This window comes from Galleria mellonella, unplaced genomic scaffold (assembly GCF_026898425.1).
Source record: "Galleria mellonella isolate WM207_F2 unplaced genomic scaffold, CSIRO_AGI_GalMel_v1 utg184, whole genome shotgun sequence".
In the NCBI taxonomy this organism is placed as follows: Eukaryota; Metazoa; Arthropoda; class Insecta; order Lepidoptera; family Pyralidae; genus Galleria; species Galleria mellonella.
The window spans coordinates 4,224,578-4,250,699 of record NW_026442025.1 but is presented as its reverse complement, the minus strand read 5'-3'; the positions used below and the strand labels follow the sequence as shown (position 1 = coordinate 4,250,699).

At 32.4% G+C, this 26,122-nt stretch overlaps 1 protein-coding gene across 1 annotated transcript in view; it reads left to right on the top strand.

Moving 5' to 3' along the window:
* The window catches only part of LOC113512182 (protein kibra), a 96,179-nt gene that overhangs the window by 2,771 nt on the left and 67,286 nt on the right, over positions 1-26,122 (top strand). Inside the window, exon 2 of the mRNA XM_052893995.1 lies at positions 14,161-14,270. Within this exon, the coding sequence (XP_052749955.1) occupies positions 14,161-14,270 (110 nt within the window). The remainder of the gene's footprint in view (positions 1-14,160; positions 14,271-26,122) is intronic.

Sequence of the window (26,122 nt, the reverse complement as noted above, 5' to 3'; positions counted from 1 at the left end):
GATTAGCAAGCGAATGGGAACTTATACCCATGTACGTCAGTGTTTATTACTTTAATTGTATCGGTTGAATGCAATTTCACTGCGTTGGTACATTCAGCCTGTACATTGTTCAGCTTGCATACCACAGTGTTGCGTTCCGTTGCTAGTTAATGCATAATTCTATGTTGCGAGTGAAATCTGCGTACTGCATGCCTAGGTGTAGGCAAATTAGATGTGGGAATCGTAAGGATAACTATGATGGAATGTTTAAAATTCTTTTTGCATTGGAATTCTTAGTCGATGTATATTAAGTAGATATTATATCGAGTAGTTATTGCATTACTGTAGACATCTAAGGTGATACACAATCGTGATACTATATCGTTTATACAACTATAATCTAGTTAGTATAAAATCTCTGAATAATATTATTTTAAATGACGTTCTTCTGTAACTGTTCGATTAAATCAGGCCAATAGCTCATCGTTTTCTCGATAACGATTGCACATATTTTAGTGGTAATATTGGTTGTAACGAAGCTGTCTTCATAAGATTGTGTAACCCAAGTATGTGTAAAGCATCTTGGATTCTTCCCACGCCCAACACGAGTTCCTTCAAGCGTAACGCTAAAGGGGCTGGGCATTTTACTGCGTTTCTTGACTTTTGAACACTAAATAATTATGTTGAATTTTCAAAATGTAATTCTACTTCGCATTGTTTATACTAGGTAATCATCAAGGTGACCGACATCGAATCAATAGCTATATATTGGAACGAGTGTGAACCGGTCACCTTTGCTAAAAGAAGTAAAATTATTTTAGGTGTTCTGTTATATAAAGCTTTAGGAGAAAATTCAATACTACATACAGCTATATGTATAAGATACTTAAAGTAATGCCAGTTCAGAAATTGTAAGGTGTTTATTTTTTATAAACATTCAAATCTTTTCATTCCAACCAATCAAGCCAATCGTGTTACATTGGGGAGTAATAACGAATTGTGAATTCAAGTGAACCATAGGGTGCGGCGTGTGGCCGAGCGAACGCAAAATAGCGTACAACATTGTTTACTCAACGCATTCCTTTCAGATAAATATGTCCTTGGCGGTTTTATACTAGCAGACGCGCGTAGAGACACCGAGCTTCGACGGTGACTGTCGATTCATTTTGATTATTTTGGTACTAATGATATAGGATAATTTTTTATGATCAAGAAACATCGAAACTCACTACAATCCGTATATTTACATGATGTATTTAAAATTTAAAACAATTTAAGTAACCTTTGTAGGGAGGGTTCCGAGTAATATTTGATACTGATAATTTTGATATGTTAATTCTGAGAAATTCTTGAAAACGTCCAACACTGTGGTTTCGTTACGGCCGTATTACTTGGCAATATATAAGATTATCATCATAAAAAATTTTGTTCGCTATCACTACGGTACTGGAAAATTGTCTTAAATCACGCATGTTTAAAGTTATCTATATGAACATGCGATAAAAACAGTGCTCTCATTTCTAATACAAATTAGCATTCCTTTCTTATCTAATATTGTCGTCATATGCTTGTTTACATATTTGTAATGGTTTCATTTCATTGTCGCAAACTATCTACTTTATCTTAACCTTTTATTCGTCATTGACTTCAGTGAATTCTTAAACTCGCAACTTTTTGGTAAAGCCATTTTGTATTTTAATAAGGAAATAAACAGAATTACTACAATTTATTTCACCATACAGGGAGTGTTGATAAATCGTTTATACTGTTCGGTCATAAAACAGAATAACTATTTGCTTGATTTGCATAAAACTGTTTGATTAAGCTCCGGAGGACGCCCAGACGCCGTTTGCTAAAGAATGTTGCCTATTTTAATGTTTCCTCTATAAATATTAGTGACGATTTAACGTCCACAGTAAAATGTGCGATTCAAATCTTACTGTGGATGGAAAGAAAGCGATACTTTACCGCTATTCGACTTAAAAACGTCAAATAAAAATTAAAATCGTTATTTACTGGTGTCTTATTAATGAAAGTTCTTTCGGTATGCGATTAATTAAAGAAACTATTTCAGATAAACATTATAATTGCATTGTGTAAATAAATAGCTGTTATTGTGATGTATGAAGATCATTCAAGTTGTGGTGATTAGGTCGTCTTTGATAAATTGATTTCTATTTTACTACTAAATATGGCAATTTGAAACGTGTGCCAATTGAAATTAGTTTTATAATTCGAACCATTGATTTATCAATAAGAGTATTTAAGATCAGCGACGTAAATCTGGCGTGTATTTGGTTGTTCTCTTCCTTGGGGGAAAGGTATTGTTAGTAATGGGGTCTAATAGTCTCATTGCTAATAATATACCCCGTTAGGTTAACCTACACGTGGTTCCCTATGGAATCCCAGTGGAAACTATTGTAGGTAATTTTTGTTGAATTCGTCTCCATGGGCCAGCTGACCTGCTTTCTTCCTCACCTATTATTTCTCACTGGTTCCCCGGTAGTGTATACTGGTAGTACAGATGGAGTAACCATTCCATTTTCACCTATTAAAAATATATGTTAATGTTCATGTGTTATTAGAATTTGTTGTGTATAATAGACGGGGCCATCGGAGGCGAATGGGCACAAATCCTTGGTTCTGAATAAATTGTTCTGATCGCAGTTTTGGACGTGGGCGAAATATGTGACAGGTCGATTACTAGCAAATTTTCATTCCAATATGTACCTTCTACCCTAGCAATAGTGTCCGATTGTTATTGCTGACATACTATTCTTAGATCGTAACCGTTTTGGAATGTGAAACACCTGTATAGAATAGTTACCTAGTTTGGACCAGCAATTAGGCGGTTGAGTCGAGATTAAAAGTCCTATTTATGTCACAATTGGATTTACTGTAATGTTTCTATTACCTTTTATTTGCGCCGTGTTTATATCGTTTTGCTTACAATTGCTATTTCCTATTATTATTATTATTAGTAAAATTTGTTTTGTGTTTTTTAGTAGTAATTTCTATACTACAAACTTATAAGTGTTTGGTATGATCTTTCTGTTTTTTTTTCTATTATCCATATTAGATAAATGCAGTTTAGGAAGACCAACCACTAAATGGTGCAATTACCGCAAATATGTTACAGGGAGTCAATGGTCACAGGTACACCAGGAATGCTCTATGTGGCGCATCTTGGGCTTATGTTTAGCAATGGAGTATAAATTGCTAAAAATTTATTAATGAATGATGATAATATCCTGGTTTTTTATTAGTGTTAATTTCTGAGACTGAATATATATTGACACAATGGGCCCCAAGAATTTCGTTCCTCAACAAAGGTTCATGAAAGTAAGGCGCCATCCATTCATTCACATGATATCTTGTTTGACCAATTCAACCGATGTTTAACCATAGTTTCCGGTGCATTACAACGACACCGCTCTAATAACAAATGTACGTGAACGAAGCCGCTTTGCCTAATGTTTGACTTTCTATCACTGCGAAAGTACCATTTGTGGCGTCGTCGAGTTGCCGACAAGCATCGTTGCAAACCATTAACAACATTTCTGTCATATTTTAAGGGCGCACTCGCATTGGAATGGCGCGTCATGTCAGTTGCTTTTCTACATTTCTCAACATTTTATTACTCGCTTCCACAGTCGTGTTACCACAAGAATGTTTGATTGCTGTATTATCTGCTATTTTTTTTTAACTTATTACGCTCGTAACTGTCATCCCAGATGGGGTAGTAGAGGTACTTTGTCGTTTCTTGTCGCTTGGGTAGAAGTAAACAAATTTCGCTTTACTTATAAGAGAGTGAAACGAAATGACAGTATCATTTCGTTAATTCGAAATTTAAGTTGTCAACAAGAACAGAACTTTGAAAGCACAAAAGCTAAACTAAAGCGTTAGTCTACGTTTCAATTATGCTGTTAAAATTGTCTAATTTCAGTCTTTTAGTTATTTAATGGTAGAAACACTGTCTGATGCCCCTCTCTATTATCATTACTATTTTTAATGTAATAACGATCGGATTAATTTATGGTACATATATTTTAGTTGAGAAAACTCGGTATAGTTTTGGGATCATCCGGGACCCTTAGTTATGAGTATTTTTGTTATAAAGATGAAAGCGTCCTAGTCTGTGTGTTCACTTGTCATAGTCTCACTAGTAATCTCTTAATATATTTAAATGATTTTATGGTTTCAGTCCAAATAATGTGACGACAAAATTTTATAAGAACAAATCGTCTAGTTTCATGTAAATCTTAGATTGAGATCTGTTTTTATATTGCCCAACTAATTACGAGCGGTCGTTAAATATGCATCACAAATACTTTAAAGTACTATAAATTATGTGGGCCGTAAATTTTTGTGCCCTGATTTACAGCGACACGCACAACAGAGCCGGGCTCTCTAGATTTACAGTATTAATCTGCATCAAATTGCAATGTAGCCATGCCGGTTGGGGGCGACTATAATGCAATATCAATTAGGAATTCCTTAGTATCTACAAAAGCAATAGGCTATTCGTCATTCCATTGATATTATTTAGACTGTGTCGTGTTATCGAATGCCTACGGGTGAGGTCGTGATATTTCGCTTTCCTGTTACCAAGTTTTTATTAGCTCCAGGATATCTTAGATTCCAATGGCCATACTTGAAAATTTTTATTTCTTTGCTTTTCAAAGCTTAATAAAACCTATATCACTATTTTTATGTCCCAATTTAAAGATGAGACTATATTTTACAATGATAATTAATTTTACTGTTAAACTATTTTTAATCTAAAATACGATATATATATATATATATATATATATATATATATATATATATATATATATATTAGGAGTACAAATAAGTTTCCGCCGTTTTATTGTGGATGGCGCGGCACGGAGTTTCGGTTAGCTTTCGCAGATGATAACCGGCTTAAAAAATAGTTTCGACATTCAAGACCAACATAACCTATTAATATTATTGATTTGATATTGGTAAAATATAATTTTTATAACTTGAAAATGTCAAAATTTGAGCCAAATAAGCGTCATTTGCGGGAAATATTAATTTACTTCTTTAATTTAAAGAAATCTGCTGCTAAGGCGCATCAATTGCTCGTAGAAGCATATGGTGAGGGTGCTTTGAGTGAGAGAACGTGTCGAGAGTGGTTTCAAAAGTTTAAAAACGGTGATTTCGACGTAGAAGACAAAGATCGCAGTGGAAGGCCAAAAATTTACGAGGATGCAGAATTGGAGGAATTATTGGAGGAGGATTCATCTCAAACACAAAAAGAACTTGCTCTAACATTAGAAGTCACTCAGCAAGCAGTCTCACATCGTTTAAAATCATTAGGAATGATTCATAAACAAGGAAATTGGGTTCCGTACGAATTAAAGCCGAGAGATATTGAACGCCGATTATGCTTAAGTGAAATGCTGCTAGCTAGACATAAAAAAAGGGTTTTTTACATCGTATCGTAACTGGTGATGAGAAGTGGATACATTATGACAATCCAAAAAGAAAAAAATCATGGGGATTACCTGGCCACGCGTCAACATCAACAGCAAAACCGAATATTCACGGAAAAAAACTTATGCTGTGTATTTGGTGGGATCAGCTAGGTGTAGTGTATTATGAGTTGCTTAATCCGAGCGAAACAATTACTGGAGCCCTCTATCGAACACAATTGATGAGATTGAGCCGAGCTCTGAAAGAAAAACGCCCTCAATACTATTCTAGACACGAAAAAATTATTCTTCTGCATGACAATGCTCGTCCACATGTTGCGGCTCCCGTAAAAAAGTACTTGGAAACACTTGATTGGGAAGTGTTACCCCACCCGCCGTATTCACCAGACATTGCACCGTCCGATTATCACCTGTTTCGGTCCATGGCACATGCTCTGACGACGCAGCGGTTTACATCTTATGAGGATACCAAAAATTGGGTTGATTCGTGGATAGCCTCAAAAGACAAGGAGTTCTTCAGACGTGGAATTCGAATGCTGCCTGAGAGATGGGAAAAAGTGGTTGCAAGTGATGGGCAATATTTTATATAAATCTATATTACCGTTCTTCTATAATAAATATTTAATTTGTGTTAAAAAACGGCGGAAACTTATTTGTACTCCTAATATATATATATATATATATATATATATATATATATATATATATATATATATATATATATATATATATTTATTTATAATGTAAATCAAAATTTAAAAATGATAAAAATTGATGTATGTATCTTTCTGGTGTATGTATATAATGTTGATAGTATCAAATATTAATGAATATTTATGAGCTTATACTTTAATATAATTGCCTCATTTATTTAAAATATTGCATTTAATTAGTGTTCTTTAAGTATGAGGGGTTTCGTCGATACAGATATATTTTTATTTTTATTATAACCAGCTGCGTTTGTTACTATCAACAACGTATTTTCTAAGAGATAATATTATGGATATTAATTTTTTGATTCCAAAAACTACACAATTGTAGAATCATTTTCTAATTCGTAGCTATTTATAAATAAAAATTATGCTGATAGGCCGAAGTAAGAGATGTGTAATAGCATAAGTATTTATTACGTGGTTCGCTCTGTCTGCTCAATAAAACACATGGCGAGAATATTAGATTTAGGATCATTGCTTGTTTAACAGCACAGAATATCCTTAGGTAAGTTTAAATTGATGGCAACTCTATATTCGATATTGTGTCGCAGGCGCACGCGCCGACTGACTCCGTGACGAAGGCGGTTGGTATGCGGCGTGATTCAATCGGAAACCCTACATATTCGCTGTTTATGCAACCCGCTGTCCATCCGTCCATCACATCTACACACAACGGGCGATATTTCGTGTCAGTCCCTTATTACTTGTATCTATATTAGAATCGTCCATTAGGTACATATGATACGTTGATTCGAACCTTAATCTATGGACAGTATCTCTACAGATTAAACTATAAGAACACATTTAATATTCAAGTGACAGCGTTAAATAAATGTATATAAATTCTCGAATCCCAAGACGAACTGAGACCTTGAAGGTTTGACGTGACGTGCGTCTCAACAGTGTCCACACTAAGCGTTGGAATGCTGTTTGTCAATGATCGAATAACGTGTGACGTCATGGTGTAGCATTAACTGCCCATGGGCATACCATCGCACCACTTAATTAGTACTTTCGAACGGTTACCACTGTAATTTGGGGGATAAATTCGGTGATTGCCGCTAGTGACGTAAGAATTGGAGAATGTTTGTGTATGCGGTTCACTTGCACAGCTACGTTCACATACAAGATTTTATATCCACGTATTGGATCATCCGGTCGGCATTCGTCGAACCCATTGCAAGTCGTGTTTAATTTGATTGTGACCGTTGTAGCAATGGGTCACCGTTTTGGAATGCGAGAGGAAATCACGTTGACCCCTAACATGCTTCCTTTTTTGGACATCGGAAAGTCTGTAATCATCTTGCCGGTGAGTTCGGTTCTGTTTAAGCTAAGAACAATAATTGTTAAAATGGCGTACTGCATGAGACAGTATTGACTTAGTATCATTTTAAATAGCAATTAAATCATACTGACAGTTTATTCACCCAACGTTTTTATCCTTAACCGTATCTAGTGACACAGTTTCTGATGATAGATTAATCTTATGGGTTTAAACTAAATGACGCTACGCCCTCTCGCTGTAAAGGAGTAAAAAAAATCCGAGATTGTTCCAAAGCCTAAGGAATGTGCATTAAACGGGCCATCCGGATTAAAATATTTCCCTCGCGGTATTTATAGAGCTTTAGTAGGTGTGCGTGTCCGTTTGTCGGTCGGTCAATATGTGTGAGACAGCGTGGCACCTCCTTCGACCAGACGTGATCAAACTTTGTCATAATCCAGGATTTGGTCTAACATTTTACAATTGTAGCAAAGAATATGACTAATATGCTTAGATTAGAACGTTACGTAGATATTTACACCTTATACCAGTTTGTTAGCAAGTGTCTAGACTTCGATAAATTTGAAGTCATATTAATTCAACGATGTGCAAATATTGCTTGAAATAAATCATACGTTCTTTATATCTGTTTAAACTTTTATAGTGCCCCTTAAAAATATACGTATTCGAACTGGATTTGTCTGATTATCATGTAGATAGATTCAAATTTCCGTGTGTAGGTTATTGATGTTTTGTTTAAAATATTGGTAGGTATTTGAACAAGGACACAGCTTTTTTGTATGCTTTCTTTGATATTCAGGATCCTGCAAAGAGTGGTTCCAGAAGAATTGCATGAAATCTGCAGGAGTAAGTACGTAATGAAATAGTCCGAAAGCGGGCAGCAACCTTCGCGTTTCTATTCTGGGATGGCGACCGACGGTACGTTGGCCTTCTGCCGCGCTATTTTCCAATGAGACTCGATGCACTGAACTGACATATCACACAACTCATCCGCACCCGATTTTATTCGCGTCTACTGTGCGTGATGATTTGATGAATTTATTTTGTATTACATTGAGAATGAAAGTGGCCAAGATCAAAGCGCTTGTAATGTTGTGATAAATTATAGAAAAGTTTAATATTTAATTTTAACATTTGTTCTATCGTGCATAATATATTTTGTTTATTTATTTTTTTATATCCAGTCTTTGCCCTTCACGGAGACACTGGAAATACTTTGTTACAATTTAAATACTTAATTTGATGTTTCGCACTTATATTACCGTTACTTTGACCTTCTAAAAGGTTCCCGAGATCGTAAAACATCTCTCGACAACCGTGCGTAACGAGTCCGAGCTAAAAACAGATGATGTTTGTAAATTATGGTAGTATAAGGCTTTGAAACCATATGTAATGTAGTCAGATTAATAAACTCGAGTAATAACTGAGAGTAAAAGAGATTTTGAAAGCAAAACATGATTTGTAGTTAAGTGTTCAGTAAAACGACACGTGCATTCAAAGTGTAGCAATTTATCACGAGATGGCGTTAGTTAATATTAAGGTGTGTAAAAGCTTTTTTTTTAACTAGTTCCAAATTTAATATTTATATATCAGATTTGTTTGTATTAATTAACAACAAATGATTTAGGAGTAACAGTAATTATGTTATCAAATTCATTGTGTCAAATAATTCGTTTACCTATATAGCAAGTTAAATTATTTGTCACACATAATTGCATATCTCTTACTCGTATATATAGAACTACAAAAAGGTCTTTGTTTTTGGAGACTATGACTTAAGTTTTGTTAACCAAAATAGTTAATCTTTTGATAGACTGAAATTCTGAGTTGATGGTAAGCAGAAAAAAGAACAAATGTATAATTAATTATCTGACAATTTCATTTCTAATAAATTATTCGATAACGAAAAACAGTTAACGGAATAGATAAACAATTAATTTCATCAGAGGCAGTCAAGGTGTTCGCTGTGATGTTGTATTTTAAAGGTGGATTTGGAAAGAATAAGGAGTACGGAATTAAGTCACGAAGTTAAGTCTATCTAGTTCTAGAACATAGAACGAAGAAACTTAGATAAAGGAAGAATAACATTTAGAATTATGCACAGTTGTGCAATAAAAAATCACCCACCACTATTTTAAAACGCTCCCTAAAATATTTTAAAAGAAATTTAATTTACCGTGAACCACAAAATCTATGATATTAGCATTTTAAGAATTATAATCCTGCGCATATTCTTCATGTTCTGTTGATTTTTTTGCGTGATTTATTAGTATCGTTGTTGCCTATAGTGCATTAATGTCTATTTTCAAGGGACTTAAAAAAGGAGAATCCTAATTAGTGCTAATTAATAAGAGATGGCTGTTTTCTGCATTGTTAGTTCCAATTGACCTATATATATATATTTATTTATTTATTTATTATTTGAGCGAATAGTACGCATATTTTGTTTATTTTTTACTTATTTGTTGCGTAGGAATTTAATTACGATTGATTTGTTGGTTTTCTTTGCGAAGAATCAATTTGCTTGTGCAGCAAAAATCGCATGTTTTCACGTACTAAATTATAATATTTTAAAAATTTATTTCAATGTATTTATGAGTTAAGCTCGCCTTTGCACATTCGTTTAACTCTTATATTTTTTATGTATTATTACTGTGTAAAATAAAGTATAAATAAATAATTAAGTATGTAAGTCGCCGTATATTGGCAAGTTTTATTTGTTTTAAAATACTGACATTACTAGTCAATATAGATTACTGCATATTTACAGTTTACATAACTGTAAATATACAATACTCATAAAAGTACAATGCACTTGTTTTATTGGTGATTATTTTAATAATTATAATAACAAACAATTGAAGGAAGGAAAATATGGATTAATGTGGTAATTATATAATTTTATGAGCTGCCTACAGATAAATATGTTTATTAATTTAAACTTAAAGTGGCAATTTTGTGCTAATTTGGCACTTTATGTATTAAACTACAAACAATAATTAAATGTGAACATTTATCATATAATCTTTCATATTAAGTTTACAATTATCAGAGAATACAACACGGGTTTAGATTGGATAGAGTCTACAATGATCTGTAAATTTATTAGGATCTAAGATTTTAGAGAATATTTTTCTTTATTGAGGTAATTGAAAAATATTTAAGGTCTTACATAACATTCATACGAAAATTTATAAGTTGGTTTTAAACTATATACTTTAATGAAAATAAAGTTACTTAATCTAATAGGCACGTTTTTTATCACTATCTGTAGTGTATTACGGTCGCCGATGGGAACCATAACAGTGGTATTCTATAGCAGTTCAGTGACATTTAGTCGTATTATGGCACCAATAAAAATTCTGTCACGCTGCTTGATTGGAGTCAAAAGCTCCTTGTACGCGTATGTTATATTTGTGTGCGTTTGTGTCAGTGTGTGTAGCTAGGGATTCCGTGACACGGGTCACCGTTTCCAAGAACTCGACTTGTCTTGACGTACCGCTGACAGGACTGGTTTTGCCGTTCCACCACGGCGCGGCAACATTGTATCTACGCTCGTCTCCCTTCCCCAATCGAGTTGTGTGTCGCCGTCTCGCTCCATCATCAATGCATTGGATGCGCACACGCACGCGCCCTCTATCCCCTCACTCCGATAAGAGTGATCGTGTTTTGAAATGGACGCCGCGCGTTCGGTAGCCGCGCGGAAGGAGTAACGAATTTCCCATTGAAGATTTACTTTACTTACGTTAAGGCTTCTCAGTTCATAAGAGCTTCGTTTTATTACAAATTGACATTCATTTCTTCTATCTTATATTTAGGTTTCTTCTGAATATTATTGTGTATTTGTTTCTTTCATTGTATCTGTTTAATGCAATTAAAATAATTTCATTTCAATTTCAAATTTCTCTATTATTTTCTATTTAAGTCCCACGATTGGGTAAAGGTCTTTATAATTTGATATCTAGTAATTCTTATTCCAGATCATAACTGTAATGTACATATACAATTTTAAGTATTGAACGTGAAGATAGTTATAATCACTTTAATCTTCAGAAATAGCTAGCAGCACATGAAAGGTTCCATGGATATTACAGTGCCTGTGTACCTGTAATATCCTTAGTTTATTTATTTGTCTTTGTTTAGAGACGACGTTTGTTGTTCTCATTTGCGTGGGGTGTTAGTTTATTTCGCATAATAAGTTTAGTCCCTGCGGTTTAAAAAAAATAATAAGTATTTTTCAATAAATTTATTTTCACTAAATGGTAAACTGTATTTATAGTAATTGTAGATATATGGTATGTGAATTGCAATTCAATTAAATCTTTTTATGATGTTTGAATATGTATTCAACTTTGAATATAAAATGGTAGTTAATTAATAAAAGATTAAATTTGCATTTACATAGGCAGATGGTATTTCTAGATTCAATTTGTGTTTAATTGCGACATCGCAGCGGTACAAAATAACGCAGAATACTAGGCTCCATATAAATTGCAAATATTCTAAAGGCTCTTATGTATTTCAGTTTAATTAAAATATTGATATAACATGAATTCATGACAATTTGTAAACGTAACTAAATAAATTAGCATAAATCAGTGAAACATTCGCATTTGAACCTCATACAGATAACAATAATTTTGGCAATAGCAACTCTACACTTTAAAAACCTGAACTTACAAAACTGGACACAAACGTGGTCAATTAAACGAAGAATCTTATAATATCCGACTACCGTATAAACGCCATATTAAAAGCGAAGAACCGTTAAGAGCGAGATGCGTATGAGACGCCACACGATTTCGTCACCATCGGAAACGCGAAGGTCCGTTTTTTGTTGGTCAACTGCATGTGAATCATGATCGAAACTTGTACGAAGTGGTCCACGGTGCTGGTTGCTGGCGCCAGCAGACCACGCCCTGCCCCGCGGCTCTCGCACCAACGTTGTCCATTAATTATCCCCTAGTTGCATGATCTGCGTAGTACTCGATAGATTGCACCTGTTTTTGTGAAATGAAATTAACTTTTACAACGCCGAGGGCACATTTTTTAATCAAATGTCAAGAGAAAGGTTGTTATTAGATTTTAAGGGCCACTTCGAGACTCGACAGTTATGAGTGTGTAGTATCTATATTGTCATTAATACCTCTTTAAGAAATTGGTAATGTTACGGAAGTTATTTTAGAAAAGAAACTAATCATAAATAATTAATGAAATACAGTTTCGGTATAATTTTTACATTTTGTTTATTGCATCATTCAAACAATATTTAACAGATATTATCTTGACAATAACAAAGAAAAGATTTGAATTTTACGACCAACACTAAAACGTCTGGATAGTATAAAGAAATTAAGTGGAATTATAAAAAGAAATAATAGGTATATAAAAATACGACATTATATTTCTTAAGTCTGAAATCTGATAATTAAATCAGCGAAATATAACCACGCAAACAGTCTCGGGTAAAAGTACTAAAGTTTACAAACCAAACAGCTGGGGCTACCAACCTGATAAGTATCTTGAAGTGGCGTACAAATAAAGAAGCAGAATCAGGAATTCCTATAAGTTACAAGAATCATAGCAATGAATAATGCAAGCAGAACTACGTCAACTACTGGTTGCAATATACTTGTAACGTAATTAAGCTTATGATATCAACTCTATAAAGAAACTCTTTTTAATTGAATTGAGACTTGACTGTCGTTAAGTTAAAATATTCACATACTATACGAGACAGCGCGACTTAGAAGCCACACAACATGAGCACTTGCTTTTCAAATAATTTATTCAGTAAATGATAGGTGTTCAGCTAATCCTGTTACATTAACTCTTGGACAGGTTTCGAAAAAAAAAAAGACTTGTTTACACACAAGATCGAAAAAAAATTGACTCCGCTCTGGCCTCCGCAGACTCGGCCCATATTACTAAACAACTAGTAAAAATTATCCGGTCGAAAGATTCGAAATAATAACGGGGCTCGGTTATTTTTGTTATTTTTTTTTTTTGCTTTAATGATAGCAATAGGAACTGTTTAATGGGATCGCCCCTGTAAATTCGTGGGAAGAGTTGCATGTTGCGTTTTGAATATAATTATTTTTTGTACATTGCTATTTTGTGATGTGAGCGTTTCGAACTATCTTGATACCAATAGGTAATGTACGGTGTATATCTAAGTGTAATATAGATGATAACCATAACTTCATCAACGTGATGTATTGCTTGAGATACATTATGTCAGTACATTTGTATTTCAAACTAACTATACATTGATATAATCTTTTCTTATACTTATAAATATATATTATAGTTTAGCATTTGATAATAATTGTATACTTGAATATCATGCTAGTTAAATCAAGAATTAATTAATACTACTTAGACTAATAATTTTCACTTATTACACAACTTATTATCATTACAGTACATTTTAATTTTATTACTTATTGAAAATAAACTCGTTTCCATTTTGCTCGAGAATAGTATATGTAGTTATTGTTGTTTGCAGTAAATTTACACATGTGTCTTTATAATCGTCATTTTATTATATTTTTATAATGCCTACAATTCTATACATATATCTGCTATAAAATGATAGCCACATAATATTTAGTATCCGCTTCTAATGCTTAACATATCATCAACAGTAGATAGCATATCATTAACGTATTTAGGTAGTTTTTGGTTCTCCACTGTTTACAGATTATAATTTTCTTTGTTTCAGATACACAAAGCCCCAGTCCTTCGCGGACTGTATCGGCAATGAGCTACCACATGGTTGGGAAGAGGCATACGATCCCCAAATTGGACCTTACTACATTAATCATAACAAGCGTAAGTAAAATAATGCTATCATCATTAAAGACCTATTTTATATTCAGTTTATAGGTCTAGTTGCTAAAATTGATTCATGTTTGACCCATTTCTATCTATATGTTCAATTCACGTTGGAGTGTCAGCTAACATTTTGGCTGTTTTCAATTTAACAAATCGTATTGAACGAGATTTTGGAATTGTATAATCACGATTGATGCTTCCTCACAATCAAATTTGGTTTGAATTCGTATATTACGATTTACTATATTTTTTCTGTAGCATCTGACGATTACAGTGAAGTATCTGATAATTTGCTTGTAATTGTAGTGATGCTTGATTTGCGTAAAGGACGTCCAGAGTAAATTTCGATAGTTCCAAATTTTATAACATTTAAGTATTAGTATTGATAAGAAGTAAGTGGTTATGTTTTATGGTGTACAGTGACTCCGTTAGTCACTGTAAAATTTACATCTGTGTTGGTTAACTATTTTACATTAATTAAAAAAAGCTTTTTTTATCTTTTTTGATGAAAACCTTTTCTACTGACTTGACAAAACAAGTTTTTAGTTTGTAGTATTAAGATGGAAGTATTAAATGATATTTATAATTATGCAATTTTAAAGCGTAGTAACATTTAGATCAAAATTATATGTAGTGTCTGTTTTTCTATATATAACTTTGAGTCATGACTTCGACCTTATATGGGTTTGATTCAATTCTTACTAATTATAGTCGTATAATTCATATTTAATGCATTTAGTCGTTTAAATAAATGTTTTGTTGTTTATACAGTATAATATTTAATGATTTGTTGATAAAACAATCCACTCTACTCCAAACTATTTCAAAAATATCACATATTCTTATAATCCTCGAAACTTTTTTGATGTTTTCATGTAGTAATTAAAATTTAGATGGAATCTAAGCAGTATTTGTTAAGTTTTATTATGGCAAAGATTTGCACAAAAGCCAAAAAGTAGTAGAAGATATTTATTTGTTTCTATGGTGTTACCATTACTTGTGTGTGACATCGCAGTTACCATTCGGTTATAGTTGAGCCAACGGCTAATTCATATTAAACCAGTCAGTGGTATTCACTTGAAACATTTTAAATTCACACAAAGGTTTGTCTGAACCATTTACTAGTTTATTTATGTTCTTTAGTTTATTCAGCATGACGATTGAAAGATGCTCTACGCGGGGGGCATGTGAAGTGCAGCGCTTTAGCTTAGTATATGCTATGAATTATGGAACAGCTTGATTCGAATGCCTTATTGGTCCAATCGTTTGAGTATTGATTCGACCTCCTGAGGCACTCGGTTCGGATCCATGGGTGCAGCAAAAAGTTATAGTGCGTATTTGTCTAGTAAAGACTCGATTTTATCATTAATTCGTATTTGGTCATCTTCATGATCAGCTAAATCTTTTGAACCTTTACTTTTTAAGATTGTCAGTGAACAATTTAATATATTTTCTGAATCCAGTAAACAAAATAATTTTGCACTCTAAACTTATAACTCAAAGAAAATATGAATTGCCATTGTTCTATTATTTGGTGCCTGTGCATTTTCCTTCCTTTTTTACAGTCCATATATTTTTCATTAGACGTTTTCTCCCTTTATATTAAACGAATACGTTTATATTTATTACCTTCAAGTGAATAATTTTAAATATAATTATAAAATCTTCTGATGTATTTCCAACACTTTGTTGTAGTCGTTATTATTATTATTTTCTTTTTATATTCACCACGATATTATAATCTTTTTCACACTGTGTGGGTGGGTGAAGTTCTAATAATGTCTTGATTTCGTATCGCGGTGTTTTATTCCCGATTAGAAAAAAGTTGGAAAATTTTATTAAAATTATTTCAATCAATTGGCTTGTATTTTTTGTGTATATTCAAAACGTTTTCTCGTATTAATTTTATGGTCTCGTATCAATTTTGACACAAATAAAGTTCTTGTTTGTTTATATGTAGTAAAATCTTAAATTATTATATAACTATTTACTTCGATCTTTAAATTTCTAATAATTATCAACTACGATACCGTACTGTGTAAATCCATCTGTGATATAGTTTTTGATACCTTGTGCTCGCTAGGCAATTTAGACCTATAAACGCTGGATTTTCCATGAATGTGGGGAGATCAAAAGTATTACAAATCCGATGGATTCTGCATGTGTGACTACATATTCCATATATCGAAGAAGAAAAACATATTACGCCGATGCCAAATATAAATTGGGATAGGGGTATTGATGGGTGAAAATAGTATGGTAACCCCGACTGCGTTAACGGGATACGCTGACGGGGCACCGGTGAAGGGTGATTGATGAGAATGAAAACAGGCCAGTTAGCCCATCATGATGAATTCATCAGGAATTAACCATGATAGTTTCCAGGGGAAACCGCGAGGAGGTCGACCTGGTTGGGTATATTGCTAGCAATGGGATTCTCAGTTTCCATTACTAACAATCCCTTCTTAGGGGTAGGAAGATGATGATGCATAAATGTAATACATTAAATTTCCTTTTGTTATATATTGGAAATGCCTCAGATAAGGATCATATTATATAGGTTAGACGAATCTAATGCGAACTTATCTAGCCTAGCATTTATAGGCTAATACCATAGACTATAGATATATATAGATAGCTAATAACGCGTGAAGTTTAATGCTTATATAGGAGCGCATTGACCGACTTCTTCGCATACGCATGCCAGCTATTTGCCATGATGGTCGTCGGAGTAGTTTCGCAATATTTCCAAAATGCCCGTTAATCTTGTGAAAAGGTGCTTAAACTTGTTTCCATACAAAACTTATAATGCACAATGAATCTTATAATTTCGATAAATTAACTCAAAATATTACTCTTAATTCTATTTTAATTTTAAAACTACTCCATATTTAAATGTCAAAATTGTTCTAATATCGAGCTTGTGATTGACGTTGAATTTTTGGTTCGATATATTTATCGATATTTAAGTTGGAGTCTAATTATTATAGTACTAAAATCTGTCTAAATTACGTAATTTTCAGAGCCTACCTAAACTTCATAATATTAAAAAAAAAGTATATTTATTGGAAATGTAATGATGAATACGAGTACAACTGCTAAGCATTTTGTAGTAATTTCAATTGCGCGGGTGATGTTACCCAATGTATATCGATATCGAGTTGTAAATTAATGTCAATGCTGTCTAATCACTAGATTGAAGGATTATGTTGAGTTGACAGCTGTCGTACGACAGATGAGCGGCGACAGTCAGTCCCTATACAAAACGTTCATCTTTATTCAACTCCTGTATTCAGATATATCTATGGCTAATACGTCAAGCCAGATATTCGGACAGATTCACTTACATCTATCCGAAAAACATCCATGTTTCTTGAGACTGACAATCGGACAATAGATAGTACAGATAATAATATTGGCTTGATGTGGTCACTGAAATAATACTGTTGCTACTGTCTCGGAACTTAGCATACTGTTAAGAGGTTCCATTTATTCAAGAGTCTTATGTTTGTTGTCAAGAAACATGTACAAGAATATACTATTGACGATTTCATTGTTATTACTATCAGCGTTTATTGTTACATATTGTTATTTGCATTACAAGTTGTTTCTCTATTTACTTATGAATATCATTGACCATCTTTCTGTTTTCTTATTGGTTTAAAATTGAATTATCCTCTATAGTCACTTAAATCGATTTATTAAAAGTTCGTTTAATTATACATATATATATATTTATTATAGTATCTAAACTGCTTACAATATTATTAAGATAATGAATGACGAATACATCTATATTTTAATTCATTATGTCTCAATAATTATATCCGGGGTCTTTGTCCAATGAATTTATTCTATTACATCGTCTTTCTATGTAGCAAATTTATTTAGAATCCATTCTGCGTTCAAGTGCGATTGTGTAATGGATGTTTAGATTTGTGAAATATTTGCAAATCTAAACATGCAAACATCTTTATGACTTTTAACATTTACAATAGGTATTAGTGGTACGATTATGAGTAGATTAAAAATTAAAGAGGTTATTGGTTATTTATATATATTTGAATAGATATTACTTAATTTTTTTTTAGCAAACTCGGAATGGCAAAAATTTGTAAGTTTATAGCCTATGCTGATGGCGATCAGAGTGACAGTCATTGCCTACAGCTATGTACATCACTGCGATGACCATGATATCTCACATGCGTTACAATTCTTAGAATAAGATGCTATGCTTTTATACTCTATACAAGATAGGATTTGTCTCGTTAAAATAATCTTTCAACTTCATTAACTTTCAAAAAAAGAACCAACAGTACCTCAGTATTTTTACGAATTTAATTTATTTGATAATTTGATGTTACATCTATTATAATGGATATGAAATAGTTTTTTAAATTGTTATTAACGAATACTGTTGTTACATCCATTTCATTAACGGTTGTGATGTAACTAAACTAATAACCTTATACCTAACAGGTAAACTAGTGTAAAATGATCACCTGCTGACATTGCCTTGGCGGTAGACCTCGGATGCTTGCAGATTTTCGCACGCAGTTCACGCACCGCATCCATTATTCAACGTGCCACGAAGCTTTCCCGCCATTTTCTTGGGTTTTCCGTCGACCACCCGTCGTTATATATCGCTGGTTGGTTGAGATCAGTGATAGGTATTCAAGTGATAGTCTACTACGGGATAGGCTTTTAGATCTTTAAAAACATTTTTGATTTGTCGTATTGGTTATATTATAAAATTAAAAATATATGAAAGTAGATAACGTAATAATGTAAAATCTCTATTTGTGAAATTTATCAACAAATATCGCAATAGCGTCATCGTCATTATTTTAAATCAAAGTTTTGCCACGGCTCACAAAATTATAGTCTAATTATATTAAATCAACGTACCATAATATCTTAGTTCTCTATAGAAGTTCCTGAGGGGTACTATGGTTAACACAGTATCTGTGATGATGTTTATAGACAATAGTTACAGCTTTCCATCAGATAGACCTTGAACGTATTTGTTATTTCGTATTCTATAATATAAAACGTCTCAACTATTAAATAAGAAAACAAATCTTTACAGTTTATAGGAATGCTCGAATGATAGTTTTAGCTCATTTATTATATATACTCTTATACTGATGTAAATGCTTCCTAGTTGTCATATAAAATTTCGCAGTAATTTAACTAGCTAATAACTAAAGTTTATTGACGAGGCATTTCTAATAACTTACGCCATTACCTAACTGATAATGGTTGAGTTATTTTAATTTATTTCCAGCGTGTTGGGATACCTTATTTACGGTGCTGTTGCCATGGCCAGTATTCTCATAATTTTGCCTGTAACATGCGTGCGCGCAGCTTTCTGTCCCATTTGCTATGCCAATAGGGTTGCAGAAAGGATGGCCTTCTCGTTACCATGTACTGAAAATTTGATTCAATTTCTTGATTCTTACTATATATATTTAACTAATTTATTTCCTAGTTTAAATGATATTTTCTAGCTGTATTGGTACTCGTTATTCCTTTTTTTATGCAATTGTTTGGGATTCTAAGAATGGCAAACAAGCTGACGGTCCACCTGATGGAAAGTGGTCGCTTTTAGACAATTTAATTACTTTGTTAAAACAAACACCAGTTTTTAAGTTGGTCTAGTGTAATTTTCATTATACAACCTTGTTAATATTAATAAAAAGAGAGACAGACGTAAATTCCAAATATTAATGGTTCTTTTATTTCTATTTTATTGTTACTTTTATTCTAAATTCTTTTATTTTGTCAGTCATTACTTTGTTAGTGAATAATATCTAACAGACATAGTTCTTACAGTGAAGGATAAAGTTTCTAACTATAAAATAAATAAATAAATAATAAAAATGTTTATTTGGGATCCTTAGCTTCATATACAGTTTTTTGTAGGTTCGATAATAACTGCATTAGTCACAAAGAGACTGTGTCGCAGCTATTAACGCCCGCTCCATAACATGCGTTACAAAATTACTAAACTATAACAGATATGTCGTATACTTGCTTACTATTTTTGCTGTAGTATAAGAAATACATGAATAATAGTTTACATACTATATTGAAAGGGTGTACATTTCTCAAGTTTATGCACCTTTCACCTGGCAATATAAAGTGGTAATCTCGCCGTGTATTCTAATAAATAGCTGTTATCCCAAAGAATGTTGGTGTCTAAGTGCAATGTGCTCGTAAATTGCGCAGTAGCAGCTACAATGTCGTTATTTGCAAGTCTACCAACATATGGAGACGCTCCTTACGTATACGCCTAGGGACCACTTGAAGCCGTGTTTTACTCATGTAGATGCATCGATAGCGTCCAGCCGGAGGGAACATTATCGTTACTTATCGTCTAGATGCCACGTTGCTAATTAGTAATTAAAATAATTTATGAAATTTGTATCCCTTGCGGTACTTGATGCTGGCTGCAAGTGCTATTTTTAGTTCGTGTGAATTGCTTGCATTGTATAGAGTTTCACGGTGTCAGTGCGTGGATTTGTTTGTAAGCCCTCATGTTGTACTTGAGCTTGTTAGTTTGCTGTTCATTATTAACACTAGGTTTATTATTATTTCTTCTCAATATTGGATGAATAAAAACAAATACATTATAGTACGATTTTCATGTTAATCTTCACTTATATTATTAATTTAGAATAAAAAGTTAAATTAATAATAGAGATAGTTATTTTAAAATAGAGACAAGAAATAAAAGAAAATTAACTTTTAAGAACATTTAAGTGTATTTCTTATTCGATTTTGTTGTTGCTTCATAAAATTTTATACAAAATATTCTGTTGTACGTGGACCTAACTATTGACGTCATTTGAATTCCGTTGGGAACAGATAGAATCCGAGATATTGAAATTTGTTGTCGTGTTTTACTTATAACAGTAGTGCTAATGAAAATGTATGTTGTCTCTACAGTGAAATAAGGCTTCCTTCTGTTTATTTCTGTTCCTTGTGTTTTTACAGCTTCAACATTTAAATATTTAGCAGTATTATATATTGAATATTCTAATTTGTGTATCCGACATATATTAAGTCCAATAATATTTTTATCTATTGTGTATCCGACAGAGAACTAATAAAATTCTATTATTTGGATCAATAAATTATAGCTGATAGCTCTAAACTTTGGCTTTGGTCGCTATAAAGTTTTACGAAATGAGTTTAATATACTAAAATATGCATTTTATAATTAATTAACGGAAATTCACTCCATTACAACAGTTCATCTAAAAGAATAATGTTATTTCAATATGAATAAGGCATTCTAAAGTGATAAAGTCATTAAGTTCAATAAATATATTGCTTAGTGGCAAAACTTATAAACCTTACTTTGTATAAATGACTACTCTACTAGTTTATGGTTTCCAGAGCCTTTATCGAGGTATGCGATCTCCCCTATACCTATTTCTGCATACTGTTGCAATATTTATATGCTTCAGACAAACTGCCTTTTATTGAACGCTCTCTCGGAAATTTTATATCCAGCGAAACGTTGTTCTCTATATCGGTTTTATATAAAGTAGAAACTGTTAAATAAGTTTAGAAAAAAGAAAATAGCTCTACTGTTCTGGTAATTACAAAATACTATGTTTGTTGTTATCTATTTTAATTTTATTTTCCGTTACAAATTTATTTTTAATATTAGATTTAGAAGATTTACTATTTTTATGTGGTTTTTTCGTTTATCTTCTGTTTTCCTTTCCTATTATAATTGTTGTTATAATAAAGATATGTCTATTACTATAGCACAATGTTTTGGCTTATTTTCATTTAGTATCAAAAAATTAATTTTGGAAAGGTAGATAATGATGGCGTTATAAATTGGGTAGATTTAATATCTTTAAATAGGTTCGGGTTTTCACGTGCATAATAGTTTTAAAAATCATGCCGTTCATGGCTTGCGGCAACTTTTTTATCATAATTTTGAAGCTGTTTTAGGAATTGTTATAATACGATATCATCATAACATTTGTTTGTCTTAATTATCTTTCTATTAATACCAGTGAAAGGGGGGTAAAGGATTGTTAGTAATGGAGACTGAGAATCCCATTGCTAGCAATATACCCAACTAGGTCGGCTTCCTCGCGGTTCTCCCTGGAAACTATCATGGTTAATTCCTGATGAATTCATCATAATGGGCTAACTGGCCTGTTTTCATTCTCATCTATCACCCTTCACTGGTGCTCCGCCAGCGTATCCCGTTAGCGCAGGCGGGGTTACCATACCATTTTCACCCATCGAAAAAAAAATACCAGTGAAAGAATAGAATGTAGCCTTTTCATTTTCTGTGTAAGATACAAATGAGTTCTAAAATAAATTTATAATATTGTTTTAAATCATAATTTTTTGGTACGTTTTGTTTTAGATTTGAATTTCTTAGGATCTTTCACTTTGTTGTTATGTTCCTTTGCATGTATAGATATTCAGCTATATCTATTTTCATACATTATTTTATGTTAATAATTATTTTTTGGTTTTATTAACGAGTTCTACTGTCAATAGTATAATTGTATAATTTTAAATTTTTTTCTTATGTACTCGTATGCACAGTTATGTGTTTAGGTTTAATTAACGTCTACTGTCACTTCTTGATATAATATAAAGATGCATATCAGATATGTAATTTTGTTTGTGTGTGGCCTTTGTTTTCTATGGGTTAGTTGTCACGTGCATTACTTTTATTTATGGTAGGCAATGTCGGTCGTTCTTTGTTATTCTTTATAACACTTCGACATGTGACGATTTCTTTTGAATTCTTAACTAATGCGTGAGGGCTGGTCACGATTTGAATATGGTTGATGCTAAGCCTGTTTGTATTGATGCCGACATATGTGAAACTGGATCGATTATTAAAGATCAAACAGAAAAAGGTTACTACAACAATATGATATGATATAGGTAGATCGTGAAAGATAGATGGAAAAAGAGCAAGTTTTTATTTTATAGATTCTTTGAATAAACTGCATTATGATTAGAATATTCCAAGTCATTGAATTATATTCGCCAAAATTCAACATTTCACTTAATCTAAGCTGATTAAAGAGGAGAGATTATATTTTTGTTTGTAACTAATAAATTTAAAAAAGTACTTAACCGATTTCACTTAAAATTATTTCACATAAATTACATATAAATCCACATTATCTGTGAGTAATGTGAATTGTAATTTATTTACAAAAAAGCTAGACATCTTTTACCTGGCCATCCGTGCAAATTCAGTTTGCGTCTCATAGTGGTAAATATGAAATTTTATTTTTTATTCATGTGTATCTAATAAAGTTGAAATAAAGGCTGAATCAAGACGAATAATGTCGGATACAGATAGAAATTGACCTACTTACTTTCGTAACAGTAGGTCGGAATCTATTACTAAAAAGGTTTTTGTCTGATTTCTAAAAAAAATAATAGTTTTGTATGTCTTGTAGTCTTTACTCTTTCATACACGAATTTACCAATGGTTCAGGTGTATCTCATACCTAGAACAATTACAAGTAGTACTTCCAGATACGAATAAAAACCAACAACAGTATTGAAACTTCAAATTTAAAGTCAGTGGAAGAAAAAATATTAATAATAATGTTATAATAACTGACATCCTAGATTTGTTCTCCTCGGATATGGTGTAATTTACAAAACAAAAGAAAAACAATAGAAATAAACTTGTAGAATTATTTTTGACCTTGTAGCGATAATTTTGTTTTAACATTGAAGACTCTATCACTACCAATGTTTGGATACTATGAAACATCAGTTATGTTGTAATTCGAGTAATCTACATAATAGTGAACAATTTTCCTTTGGCCCCTCATTAAATTCTATTCAATATGATGCAAATCAACAATTGTGCACCTATTGTTAGATTTATCACGCGATAAATCACAAATTGTGCTGTTGAATAAAGTTAACAGTTGGTAGGGTTTTGTGCGAGTTGTTTGTGTAGGTACGAAGTCCTACAGATACTAACTAGTTGATTTAGATATATACCTACCTATCGGATACTTTTTTTTTGATGAGTGAAAATGGTTTGGTAACCCCGCTTGCGCTAACGGGATACGCTGGCGGAGCACCAGTAAAGGGTGACAGATGAGAATGAAAACAGGCCAGTTAGCCCATCATGATGAATTCATCAGGAATTAACCATGATAGTTTCCAGGGGGAACCGTGAGGAGGTCGACTTGGTTAGGTATATTGCTAGCAATGGGATTCTCAGTGTCCATTACTAACAATCCCTTTCCCCCCACCTATCGGATACTGTAACTACATACTTTGTCCATTTTTTGTGCATTTTTTTTCTTTTAGTTAAGATTTTTTTCTTTTAAAGAAGTATACATTATCTGTGATGTCATGCATGGAGTTTGCAGTATTTTTTTTAACTTCATTTATAGAATCTTTGTGTATATGTAAGTCTATAGATTAGGGTTACCAGTTTACGTCGTGTGTAGGACTGATAATAATTTCAGTTGTAGATATAAAGCAAAGCTTTAAATTAATTGTTGTGAGTTTTCAGTATAATTTGAAAACTGGTTAAACAATCTAGGTATAGACTAGGGTCTCAATTAAAAGATTAAATTCGATAGTTTAGCGAGTCTATTATGTTATGGAGCATTAAAAACTAAATTTAACGTGATCCAAATTGAAATTTATTACAAGTTAAATTGATACCGGTCCTAAGAATAAAGATTTTGCTGTTAAATGGGATTGAAATGTTAATTCTAGAGATAGATTTTGGGGGGAAAGGGATTGTTAGCAATGGAGATTGACAGCCCTATTGTTAGCAATATACCCTATTAGGTCGACCTCCACGTGGTTCCACGACCTCCCTGGAAACCATCGTGAGGTTCCCCCTGGAAACCATCGTGAAAAATTTTTATTGAATTCGTCATGATGGGCTAACTGACTTGCTTCATCCTCACCTGTCATCCTTTACTGGTGCCCCGCCGTTGTATACTGATAGCGCGGGTGGGGTTACCATTCCATTATCACCCATTAAAAAAAAATTCTAGAGATAGAGATTGTTTCTTCAGAATTAATAATCAAAATGGTTGCAATCATGAGACTTAAGGTAGGTGTTCGTTTTGGTCAACATCCCAAATTCTCTAATGTAACAGCGAAGAAAATCCGTTAACATCAATATGCATTGAAATTTAAAGTTCATTATTTATATAATCTTTGATAATAATAGTTATCAATCGTGACAAGGGCTGTCACCGTGATAAAATTCTTGGATGATTTTTTCCTTATAAGCGCGATGTTTTTAATTATGTGATAAGGATTACGTAGTTAATGTTATATAGGTACAGTTATTGAAATATTATGTAATATTTTCTGTGTTAGTTATCATTAATATTTTATTTTTATCATAATAATACTTTTTATCCTAATACATTAGTTTTTCCATTAATACGCCACAATAAGACGCACTCCTTTCAAGTTTATCTAATTCGGTTATGTATATACATTCTGTTGATTACTGTGAATTTTACCTATTCGAGGTATTTAAATAATTCCTTTATTCAGAAAAAAATAAAACTCCTACAAATCTATTTTAACTATTACAGTGTTTTGTCTTATTCAAAATGAGAATGTAGCACAAAAAAGAGGCAAAATACAATAGCTATTGTAATAAATTTGTGAGAGGATTGACTAAGGACTATTTTAAATAAGAGAATAAAACTTGTTATTTTAATATTATAAGTATTTAACGAATTTTCTCACCTGTCACATTTAACAGCAAAGTTTGTAAGTATGGAAGGATATTTGTTACTCTTTTAAGCAGATCTGTTCAATAGGAATAGATTTTAATGAAATTTTGT